Source organism: Dipodomys spectabilis, unplaced genomic scaffold (assembly GCF_019054845.1).
Source record: "Dipodomys spectabilis isolate Male_0828 unplaced genomic scaffold, ASM1905484v1 ptg000130l, whole genome shotgun sequence".
NCBI lineage: Eukaryota > Metazoa > Chordata > Mammalia > Rodentia > Heteromyidae > Dipodomys > Dipodomys spectabilis.
Genome location: NW_024870807.1, coordinates 275,586 through 287,920, shown reverse-complemented (window position 1 = coordinate 287,920; position 12,335 = coordinate 275,586). Strand labels below are relative to the sequence as shown.

The 12,335-nt window shown below is 38.5% G+C and overlaps 1 protein-coding gene across 7 annotated transcripts in view; it reads right to left on the bottom strand.

Annotated features, from left to right (window-relative positions):
* Positions 1-7,169: 7,169 nt before the first annotated feature.
* The window catches only part of Chd9 (chromodomain helicase DNA binding protein 9), a 150,690-nt gene continuing 145,524 nt past the window's right edge, over positions 7,170-12,335 (bottom strand). For all 7 annotated transcript variants that reach the window (XM_042689983.1, XM_042689985.1, XM_042689984.1 and 4 more), the window contains one exon: positions 7,170-11,976. In XM_042689983.1, the coding sequence (XP_042545917.1) occupies positions 11,086-11,976 (891 nt within the window). In that variant the 3' untranslated portion in view covers positions 7,170-11,085. The remainder of the gene's footprint in view (positions 11,977-12,335) is intronic.

The following is a 12,335-nucleotide window of genomic DNA, read 5'->3' as shown; positions in this document are numbered from 1 at the left end:
ATAAGAGTTTCACGGGCTTTCCTGCCTGGGCTGGATTTGAACCACTTGTGAAAAAAGATAAGGCGATGTTTCAAAATACTCTTTAAACATCTGATGGCTCACTGTAGTTTTCTAAAACAGAGTGATTTTTCATCCACTAGATTAAAGAAAAGGAGCTATTTAGATAAAAGCATATGCCACTCTATTATTTTATTTTTTATATTTTGGGTCCAGTCATGGAGCCTGAACTCTGGGCCTGGGCACTGTCCCTCAGTTCTTCAGCTCAAGACTAGCGCTCTACCACTTGAGCCACAGCACCACTTCCAGCTTTTTTCTTTTTTCTTACATGGTGCTGAGGAATCGAACCCAGCGCTTCATACATGCAAGGCAAGCGCTCTACCACTGGGCCACCTTCCCAGCCCCTGGGTTTGCTTTTAAATGTGACTTGGTGCTTCTGTCTTGCAGATTTTTAATATTCTTTCTTTGCTCTGTTCTTATGACCATTTGAGTATAATTTGTCATTGTAAGCGTCTTTTCTGGTCATGGTTTTTTGTTGCTGTTTTTTGTTTTTTGTCAGTTGTGGGGCTTGAACTTTGGGCCTGGGCGCTGTCCCTCAGCTCTTCAGCTCAAGGCTAGTGCTTTACCACTAGAGCCACAGCACCACTTCTGGTTTTCTGGTGGTGTATTGGAGATAAGAGGCTCACAGACTTTCCTGCCCGGGCTGGCTTTGAACCACAATCCTCAGATCTCAGCCTCCTGAGTAGCTAGGATTACAGGTGCGAGCCACCAGCGCCCGGGCTTTGTTCATGTCTATTTAGGGTTCCAAATAACTCCTTAACCTGGATGTCCATATTCCTCCAGAGATTTGGAAATTTTCTGTTATTATTTCATAACTAGATTTTTCTGTGCCCTCAATCTGTAGCTCTTCTTGATCAGGTATGCTGGTTATGTGGACATTTGTGTGTGTGTTTTTTTTTTTTTTGGGTCCGGTCGAGGGGCCTGAACTCTGGGCCTGGGCGCTGTCCCTCAGCTCTTCAGCTCAAGGCTAGCGCTCTACCACTTGAGCCACAGCACCACTTCCGGCTTTTTTTTTTTTCTTTTTGCTTATGTGGTGCTGAGGAATCCAGCCCAGGGCCTCAGGCATGCAAGGCAAGCACTCTACCACTGAGCCACCTTCCCAGCCCCTGTGTGTGTGTTTTTTAAATGTTGCCATGGATATTTCATATACTCCTTTTCCTCCCTCCCCTTAGTCCTTCCTATTTATTTGTTTTTGCTTTACCTTTCCCTCATATTCTTTCTTTTTTGAGATAAGGTCTTTGCTTATTTTTCAGATGTCATATGTTTTTGCCTGAGCTGGCCTAGACCTCAGTCCTCAAAATGATGCTTCCCATTTAGCTAGGCTAGCAGGCATGCACTATCACAAATAGCTTTTCTGGAGGATGAGGTCTCATTAACTTTTAATTCCAGGCTAGTCTCAAACCATGATTATCCCAATCTATGCCTCTAAAGTAGCTGGAATTACGGGCATGAGGTACCACAACTGGTCTAATTTTTTTTCTTGATTGATTTCTGAATGTAATATTTTAGCAGACTTATCTTCAAGCTCTTATATTTTTCCATTTGAACTGAGGTATTAAAAGTATGGCTTTTGCCAGGTGCTGGTGGCTTCCACCTTTAATCCTAGTTACTCAGGAGGCTGAGATCTGAGGATTGCAGTTTGAAGCTAACCCAGGAAGGCAAGTCCATGAGACTCTTATCTTCAGTTAATCACCAAAAAGCTGGAAGTGGAGCCGTGGTTCAAGTGGTTCAGTGATAGCTAATGTTGAAAAAAGTTTAGGGACAGTGGCTGGGCACTGACACCAAAGAAGGAAGGAAGGAAGGAAGGAAGGAAGGAAGGAGGGAGGGAGGGAGGGAGGGAGGGAGAGAGGGAAGGAAGGAAGGAGGTAGAAAGAAAAAGAGAAAAAGAGAAAGGAAAGAAAGAAGAAAAAAAGAAAAAAGAAGAAAAAGACTTTTTGAGCTTTTCCTTTTGAAAGTTGCCTTTTGTTATCAATTTTTTGATACAGATTATGTAGCCCAGGAAATCACTATATAGCCTAAGCTGGCCTCAAACTCCTGTCTCAGCTTCCCAAATTCTAGGATTGCAAGTGTAAACCACCATAACTACTTCTCACTTCTAAGAATAGTTTCTTTTTCAAAATTTCTGTTTAATAAAGTTCTTATTCATGTCCTTCACTGTCTTCTTTAATTTGATCAACTGTTTATCTATCTACATTCCTCTGGTTCTATTGAGCATTCAAAGTATCACTTTTGAAATTTTTTTAAATCCTGCATCTTTAAAATTTTGGAATCTATTAGTAGGGAATTATGAACCTTTGGAGGCGTTATATTACCTTTCTTTTTCTCTTTTACATTTATTAGTGCTAGCCTTGAGCAAAAGAAACTCAGGGACAGTACTCATACCCTGAAATCAAGCTAAGCTGGCACAAAAGAGAACATTCATTGTGTTTCTATGTTGAGATTTGTGCATCTGTTGTGATGGATGTATTTTTCACTCTTATATGAAAGTCTTCTGGGAAAGTCTCTTGACAATGTGTTTTAGAGTACTGATTATAGAATGTTGAGTTCATTTCCACCTGGATTTATAGTGTACATTAGCTTTTTCAGCTGTGAGTAGTGGTTTTGATCTAGTGTATTCCATATTGGCATGGTTTGCAGCCCCTTTGCTTGTAGGTTGCACTTAAGTGGGTTCTATCTGGTGATTCGGGTGGGTGTAGTGTAGATAATATTGGATGAGCATCCTCTGTGGTTTCCTTTTCAGTGGGAATCGAAGACCTGTGAGGCAGCAGGCAGGCAGTTTCCACACACACTTTTGATACTAGTTGTTTCTTGAAGCCAGTGCTAATAGTGGTTGCCCCAATTGTACTTGTTAGGTTTGCCTGGGCAAGGGGTCCCTTTTCTCCATGCCAGTCTGCACATAGGCTTCCCCGTCCCGCTTTGTTTTCCATGCAGGACTACACATGCCTGTCCCCAGAAGTCTCCACCCAGCACCTATGCTACCTAGGTGACACGGACACCTGTGGGCAGTTACCTCCCCTTTCTCTGAGATCACATCCTGGACCATCACAGCAGGTTCTCAGACTCTGAAGTCATGTCTACAACCCCCGTGGCCACTCCTGGACCCCTTCTATGTGCACTTCCATCGTATGAGGGCCGGCAGTTTGGAATAAACTTTTCTTTTTCTGCCTGAAGACCACGTGGCAGTTTCCTATTGGCAAATGTTACGGTTACTGACCAGCTTGAAGCTTTTTTTTTTTTTTTTGCCGGGGGGTGGGGGTGGGTGGTTGGGGGGTGGAGGGTGGGTGTCATTCATAGGGCTTGAATTCAGGGCCTGGGTGTGGTCCCTCAGCTTTTCTGCTCAAGGCTAGTGCTCTCTACCACTTTGAGCCACAGTGTCACTTCTGGTTTTCTGGTGGTTAATTGGAAATAAAAGTCTTTTGGACTTTCTTGGCCAAGCTGGCTTTGAACCACGATCTTCAGATTGCAGCCTCCAAAGTAGTTAGGATTACAGGCAGAAGCCACTGGCCCCTGGCTTCAGACAAAAGCTCTTATCTCAGTTCTCTTCCCTTCCTTCTCTTTCTTTCTTTTTGACAGTACTGAAGTTTGAACTCAGGGTCTTGTGTTTGCAAGGCCAAGCAATCTATCACTTGAGCCACGCCTTCTGACCCTATCTTCTGTTAAAACACCAATGCAATTGCTTGTGTTTCGTGGAGAGGTAGGGAGCCAGCTCCCCTTTGGGGCACTCACATTGCCTTAAGAGCAATGTGTGATCTGACAGTGTGCACCAAAAAGCCAGAAGTAGGGCTGTGGTTTGAGAAGTAGAACATTAGACTTGAACAAAAATGCTCAGGGACAAAGCCTAGGCCCTCAGTTCAAGTCCCAGGACTGGCATACATATACAAAAAAGCCAGTGAATGATGCCTATAATCCTAGCTGTAATTCTGGATTCCTCAGAAGACTGAAATCTGAGAATCATGGTTTGAAGCCAGCTGGAGCTCATGAAAGTCTTTGGAAGTCTAATTTCCAACTTGCCACCAAAAAGCCAGAAGTGGAGGGCTCAAGTGGGAGAGTGCCAGCCTTGAATGAAAAACTTCAGGGACAGCACCAGGGCCTGAGTTCAAGACCCAGTACCAGAACAGAATGCTGGGGGAGGAGGGGAAAGGCCCAAACGAAAGAAGACAAAAGTGATTTTCCATTTCAAAATCTCTCACGGAGATTCAGGGTGCAAAGAACTTTTTTTTTTTTTTTGTCTATCGTGGGGCTTGAATTCTGGGCTTGGGCACTGTCCCTCAGCTCTTCAGCTCAAAGTGAGCGCTCTACCACTTGAGCCACAGCGCCACTTCTTGCTTTTTCTGTTTATGTGGTACTGAGGAATTGAACCCAGGGCTTCATGCATGCTAGGCAAGCATTCTACCACTAAGCCACATACCCAGCCCAAGAACATTCTATGATCCCTTCAACACAAATCAATGTATTAACTAGATAAGGCCTCATAGAAACTAAACTGTTATGTTCTGAGGTTTACAATGGATACATGAAACTACATTTTACTGAATCCTTTTATAAAACGCTTGTGACACAAGGACAGTTGATATGAAAACAAACTTTGTTTTCCTAGTAACAGAAAACTTTAATTGACTAATGGGTGGATAATAAAGTGCTGAGATTTAAAACACTTGTCTTTTTGGTCTTTCTTCTTGGACTTACAATAGTTTTCTATAGAAAACTATTAAATATGGAAAGCAAAGCTAGCCAGCACTTTGGAAACTGGGATGAGTATATCTCAAGTTTGAGACCAGCCTGGGCTACATGGTAAGATGCTGTCTCAAAAAAGGAAAAAATAAGGAAAACACCAAATCAACAACAAAGATCCCATAAAAGATGAAAGATTGAAACAACCAAATAAAATATTTCAGCACTTGCACATTAAAGCTAAGTGTAAAGCATATGGTTTTAGTCCCAGAATTAGGGAGGTAGAATTAGAGGAAGAGAGATCCTGTTTGAGGTCAGTCTGGGGTACATAACAAGACTCTTAAAAACAAAACAAAAATCTCTAACAACAAAACAGCAAACCTAATCTCTTGGGCATTAAAAACCAAAGAGGTTGCAGGTACAGCTAAAGGTGTAGCATGTAATTAACATGTGCAAAGCCCTGAGTTCCATTCCCAGCATGACAATCAATCAACACAGGCAAAGTGATAAAAAATACTTACCATTTATGTAACAGTACAAATAACTTGGACAGAAATGCAAATGGGCTTATGGGAACAAAAAACCTTCTATTAGTAGTAATCAAAGAAATATAAGCTAAAATATAAACTTTTTTTAACTTACCAATCAAGTTTTGTTTTTGTTTTTGTTTAACTCCTAAGTCCCAGTCTCATCAGAGACATGGGAAAGGTAGTTTCATGTGCTCCTGTAATGGAACAAAATAATTTTTACTGCCCTCAAAATTTGAACACATATGCATATATAGTGATATACGTATATATGTATAAACATTTTACATGTTTAAATAGCTCCAAACAGAAATGTCAATGTTCAACAACTAGGTATTAACAAATTATATCTATGATTCTTTTTTTTTTGGAAGGTTGTGGGGCTTGAACTCTGGGCCTGGGTGCTGTCTTTTAGCTTTTCAGCTCAAGGCAACTGCTGTAGCACTTGAGCCACAGTGTCACTTCTGGTTTTCTAATGGTTAATTGGAGATAAGAATCTCAGGGTCTTTCCTGCCCAAGCTGGCTTTGAACTGCCAATCCTCAGATCTCAATCTCCTGAGTAGATAGGATTACAGGTGTGAGCCACTGGTACCCAGCTTCTGTGATTCTTTTAATGACATGAAAATATGATAATGAAAGTAGGTGACAAAATAGTATCCAGTATAACTCTTCTTATAATAATATAAATTTGCAATGCAGAGGAAGTGGACAGTTATCTCTGAATGTTAGCATTGTGGGGTTTTACTTCGTGCTTTTTCTCCTAGCCTCAGATTAAAAAAAAAAAAATAATATGCATCTCTCTCTCTTTTTTTTTTTTAACTAAGAACATTTTTATTTTAAACTCAAGGTATTACTTTTCCTGCCAGTTTGGCAGATTTTTTTTTTTTTAAACAATGCATGGCATTGATAAAGATTTGAGGATAAACAGGCATACACAAATGAATACTGTAGTGGGTAGTAAAATTTATTGCTAACACCTTCAATGTAAAGTTGACAGCTAAAAGAAAAATTAAGAACTGAGAAAGCTGCCAGGTGCAGGTGGCTAACACCTGTAATCCTAGCTAGTCAGAAGGCTGAGGTCTGAGGATCATGGTTGAAAACTATTCTAGGCAAGAAAGTCCCTGAGACCCTTATCTGCAATTAACTACCAAAAAGAACTGGAAATGGTGCTGTGGTCAAGTGTAGAGCACTAGCTTTGAGTAAAATACCCAGGGACAGCGCCCAGGCCCTGAGTCCAAATCCTAGAAAAGACTAACTAAATAAATAATACAAACAGAAAGCAGAGTACTAGGTGTGTGGAACTTTGCCTGGCAACCCAGGGTCCTGACTTCAATTCTCAGCCCCTGACTTAAACATTAAAAAAAGTATTTCAGGGGCTGGGAAGGTGGCTCAGTGGTAGAGCTTGCCTTGCAAGCCAGAGGCCCTGGGTTCGATTCCTCAGCACCACATAAGCAAAAAGATAAAAGCTGGAAGTGGTGCTGTGGCTCAAGTGGTAGACTGCTAGCCTTGAGCTGAAGAGCTGAGGGACAGTGCCCAGGCCCAGAGTTCAGGCACACGACTGGACCAAAAAAAAAAAAAAAAAAAAATTTCAGATCTAGAAGTTAAGGGACTAGTGATAGATACAAGGGCATATTTAAACCTATATGTTCATTCTTTTCTTTAGTATATGAGTAAATTTTCATCTTTATGAGCCAATAGTATCCAAAGCTGCAGGATTTTTGACATAATACATTACGAATCATATAATACTTAAAAACATATTAATTTTCTAGGGCATAACAAATTACCACAACCTAGAGGTGGGAATTTAGCTCAGTGATTATAGTATAGTATAATATGCATGAGAAAGGCCATGGGTTTTATCCCCACACTGGAAAACAAAAGAAAAAAAACAAAGAAAAAAACCCCACAGACTGTGTTGAAACAACAGGAATTTATTCTTTCACAGTTCAGGCCGGAAGTCAAAAATCAAGGCATTAGTAGGTTTCCTGTGGAGACTGAAGGATAATGGTGCCTCTCTCCCAGCTGCAGCTGGTGGCTGCCAATCCTTGGTGTTCCTTAGCTTGGAGCAGCTCCATCACTCAAATCTCTGCCTCCTTTGTCACATGGCCTTCTTCCCTGTGTTTGTGGTTCCTGTCCTCTTCTCATAAGGACACCCGTCATTGGATTTAGGGTCAGTCTAACCTAGTATGACAATTTAATGATAAACACCACAGGCCCTAAAGTTCAAAATAAGATCACATTCTGAGGTTCCTTGTTGACAAGGTTCTGGACACTACTGAACCCATGATGTGTATACAGCATGCATGTAACAAAAGACTGGCCATATGTACCAGCAGTGTTTATCTCTGGGTGGGTTTATAGATGATTTAAGTATTTTTGTGCTTTTCTGAATTTTAAAATAGCTTATGTACTGGAGTTGCATTTATAGAGAGACTAACTTCTAAATTTATTGTATAAGATGAATATTGTATAGTCAAAAATCACTCTTCCTTCTTGTAACTCACAAAATACCACATACATCATTTTATATTTACATAAAATATATTTTCTCAAAAACATCCAACAAAGTCAATTCTTCCTCCAGCCTTAGAATAGACTAGTGTTTCTCTGGGTGGGTCCTAGATGAAGCAGTTGGCTTGTGTTTATGTGTTGTTGCTGTATTTTTTTTTGTACAAAATATAAAAAAAGGCTTTCTCAGCATTAATGTCTAGTTGAATGTATTCAATGAAATAAAATGTAATGTTTGACATGAAGTAGAGACTAGACTGAGAAATTGGGATTTAACAATTAGGGCTCCATAAAAGAATTTTACTTTTTTACAAACATCTATATTAATGGGTCAAAAATTAAATTGAAAAGTTGGCAACACTAAAAATACTACCGTGCATATCGTATCAGTCAATTTCTGTCTCTTAAATTCTTCTGGCAGATAATACACATAAACTGACATGTTGAATTAAAACCCCTTTTTACAACTATCTAAAGATAAAAATAAATTTAAATTAAGTAACACTCTATTTGGGTATGGTGATACATGCCTGTTATCTCTGCTCTTAAGAATCTGAGGCAGGAGGAGCCTGAGTTTGAGCCCAGGATGGGATACAAGACCTTATTTCACAAACAAACAAAAAAACACCTTCTAAAATATACTTTCCTTTGAAAGATTTATGACTATGGTTTCATAAATGGAGTAAGAAGTTATATAAAAAATTCAGTTTTAAAAGTCTTGTCATGTACAGAGGCTGACATCATGGGTAGTCAAAGAATATGTTTAATAAAAAATAATTAAACTTCAATTTGCTCTATAGAACATCATAGAAAGTAATTTAATAAATTACAAATGACTTTAAAGACGTTTGCTCAACTACAGAAAGCAAATTCAGACTACACAAAACACAACTGGTAAATATTGCAAATGTCCAAAAGAAAAATTGGACTAAGACTTAAATCATGAAACCTGAACAAGGGCTATAAATACAAGGCAATAACAGCTATAAGTCTTTTAGTAACTACCAACACATACTTGGATATCCTTTCAACTCACTTTAGTTTTATGTAATTCTATTGATTCTTTTCTCTTTATAACCCTTAACTTTACACAACCTTATCTGCATGTTATTTTTCTTAGCTGATATACCTGAACAACTTTCCCCCCCATCAATACTACAAAGAAATGCCTTGAAACCCAAGAGAATGTTTAAGTTAACATTAGCCTTAATGCTTTGAAAACTGTAATTGCCTTATTACATATAAAGAGAATTACTAGGATGTTAACCAAATTCATTTGATTATAATTAGGAAAATACTTTATCTCATAGATTTGCTATAAATTAGACTTTAGTGATAAGATCTAGGATTTTTTTTCCTTTTTCTTTTTAATTGAGGGAAGAAAGGAATAAAGATCATGTGGGTAGAACTAGAGGAAGAAAGGGAAATATGAATGGTGCTGAAATACTCCATTGGCAAACTAAGTTAACTGGGTTGAAAAACTTTGGCTATCTCATAGGTGTGTTCTAGTTAAATGAAAGTGCAATACTGGAAAGGGAAGATACTAGAATGTAATATATCATTTCCATGATGGATGAATTACTACCCACTTCTCCTGGATGGGCATTACAGTGACTATTGCTAAGATGTTGCATAAAGGACTATCAATTCAAATTACTATTCTGGGAAAATACAAAAATCAATACAATCCCAATGGAACTTATATAATTTTGTAAATACATATAACACTGTATCTCTAATAAAGGGCTATTTATTTTACATATAGAAACAAAATTTACTGGTAAAGGTCTTGGAAAACCTAATACAATTGTTTAATTCATGACAAAACAGTTCTATCAAAACATATTGAAGGGTTTTTTGTTTTTCCTGTTTCCTAAAGGAGAGAATTGAGGTATCCCCCTCCTTGCAAACTTCATCACTGACTGATTTGGGTACCAGGAAAATGCGAAAATTCATCTCTCCTTCAATTGTAAATAATTTTTGTTTAATTCAGTTATGATTGCTTTCAATGAAGGTGAGTCTGGACCTCTACCTGTCAGAATAATAGCAGCTTTAGCAGGAAAAATTGTACTGAAATCAAATACCAGACAAATACCAGATTTTACATGGTAAAGGATTCTAAGAAATCGATCAGAAGCTTTGAAGTTCATTTTTGTAGTTTATAGGTATAGCTTTTTGAGATAATTCAAAGTGCATCTTCAAAATGGGTAGCGCAGTATATTAACTATAAACTGATAACCCAACACTGATTCAGGGCAATATTTAATCTGCTTACACCTAGAAACTCAAAATGAATTCAGACTATGCACACTACTTTACCACTATTATCAGTTATTTTGAAATATTTCCGTGACATTAAAACACAAAATAGAAATCTGCACAAATAAAGTGAACAAACAATTTCTTTTACATGAAGTATGCTGTGTTGAAAGTTCTTATCAGTGGCATTTCATGAGTTTGCCCTTTCTGAACCCTGGAAAAAGACATTTCTCATCTGAGACATAATTATTTTAATAGGAGGCCAAACTTTGAAAAGTTACATCTATGCCTATAGGGTGCCAAAGTTACATGACACAAGATTATTGTATGACTTAATTTTACTGAGTTCAAATGAAGCTCAGCAAAAAACAAGTCATATTCTTTGCCAGATTAATGATATATGTGTTTAAAAAACCCCTGAAAACAAGTACAGAATTAGAAATGAATGTAAACTTCCTAAACTAACTCAGCTGAGGTAACAGGTAGCCAGTTAAATTGGCTGATTGGGAAACTTATTTCTTCTTTAAAACATACTTGTACCTGAATTGGAAACATCAGCAGTGCATCACAACACTAGAGCATTTTCATGTAATTAAAGCAATGGATGGTGATGTAGATTCTACAGCTTTCATGACATTCATTAGCTGCCCAAATTATTGCTGAGTTTTGATCTGTAAATGATAGGTGTCAAGGAGGCTGTAAAACTATACTCAAAATTAAATCAGTAATATGCATAAAGTATTCTGTGTTCACTGCAAATATATTAAATATACAACTCTTATTGAGCATAATTTTCATAAAATTAACCCCCAACAAAATTATAATGCCTTTTGTTGTAATTTTATACCATTATGTATTTGATAGTACATACGAGTTCAGAAACTTATGAATCTTAAGAAATATTACATGCAAAATGTCTCTGAAAGCAGTTTGCACTTCTAAACAAATAACTGAAATGTTCCATCAGTAACTTATTGATGCACTCAACACTGGGATATTTACAATTAATAATTAAAGAAAAATCTGAAAATCAGTTCATAATTTAAGTGCAGTCTGGAAATTAGTCTTCATTACTAGAATCGGAATCCTCCGAGGACGATGATGTACTATCCGACCCTGATGAAGCATCTGCTTTCTCTGAACCCTCATCTGTGCTGTTTTCATTGAGAGGACTAGGTTCAGGTCCCCCCTTGCCTTCCTGATCTTTAACTCTGGAATCTTCTTCTTTTTCTTCTACAGACTTAGACAAGCCTAAGTCACTGTTTTTGTTTTTCTGTACATCAAAATTATTAGACTGGGACAAGGTTGGAATATGAAGATTAAGGCCTGGAGTGAGAAGCATCCCTGGATAAAGTATATTAGATAGTAATAGTGGGTTAAGAGCTAAAGGGTTGGTAGCTGCAGCTGTATTTAATGCAGCAGTAGAGGACGTTGAAGGAGAACTTGACACAGAGTTTTCTCCACCATTCTCTGGATTTTGGCTCTCTGTCCTTTCTTTTTTTAATTCTAGCTCCTTGGAAACATTTCCCTTTTTTTCTTCTGCCCCAGATTCTGCAGATTTTGTCAGGAGTCCTCCCATGCCCAACAGATTTGGTAATCCAGCCATTCCTGACAGCAGCATGGGGAACATAGCAGCCATGTTTTTACTATCTCCTCCTGAAGAAAGGCCAGCAGGCATTCCCATAAGCCCAGCAGTAACTTGCAGTGACTGCAAGTTTTGCAGGTTTTGTTGTAAGGCCTGAAGAGTTGTTAGATCCACACCTGGGAGTAATCCATTGGTTAACAAAGGATTGCCTGTAACATTGGTGGCAGATACAGCTGCTGCTGCTGCTGCTGCTGCTGCGGTGGCCTTTGCAATTCCACTTTTAGGTCGTCTCCCTCGCCGGCTCACTTCCTCTCTTACAACAGGACCGGTGAGAATGCGTTCATACATACTTTCTGGAAGAAACCCCTAGAGGAAAGAAAAAAAAATACACTTATGCACACATACAAATATATTCATTTTTATTATCTACATGAAAATAAAATCAATATTAGCTTACTGTACCATAAGCCTATTAAAACACATAATTATTTGTAAACATATTCTGTATATCAAATAATTACGGAAGAGATAACTTTATTTCTTTTTTTCCGGCCGGTCATGGGCCTGAACTCTGGGCTTGAGCACTGTCCAGCAGCTCTTCAGCTCAAGGATAGCGCTCTACCACTTGAACCACAGAACCACATCCAGCCTTTTCTGTTTATGTGGTACTGAGGAATCGAACCCAGGGCCTCATGCATGCAAGACAAGCACTCTACCACTAAGCT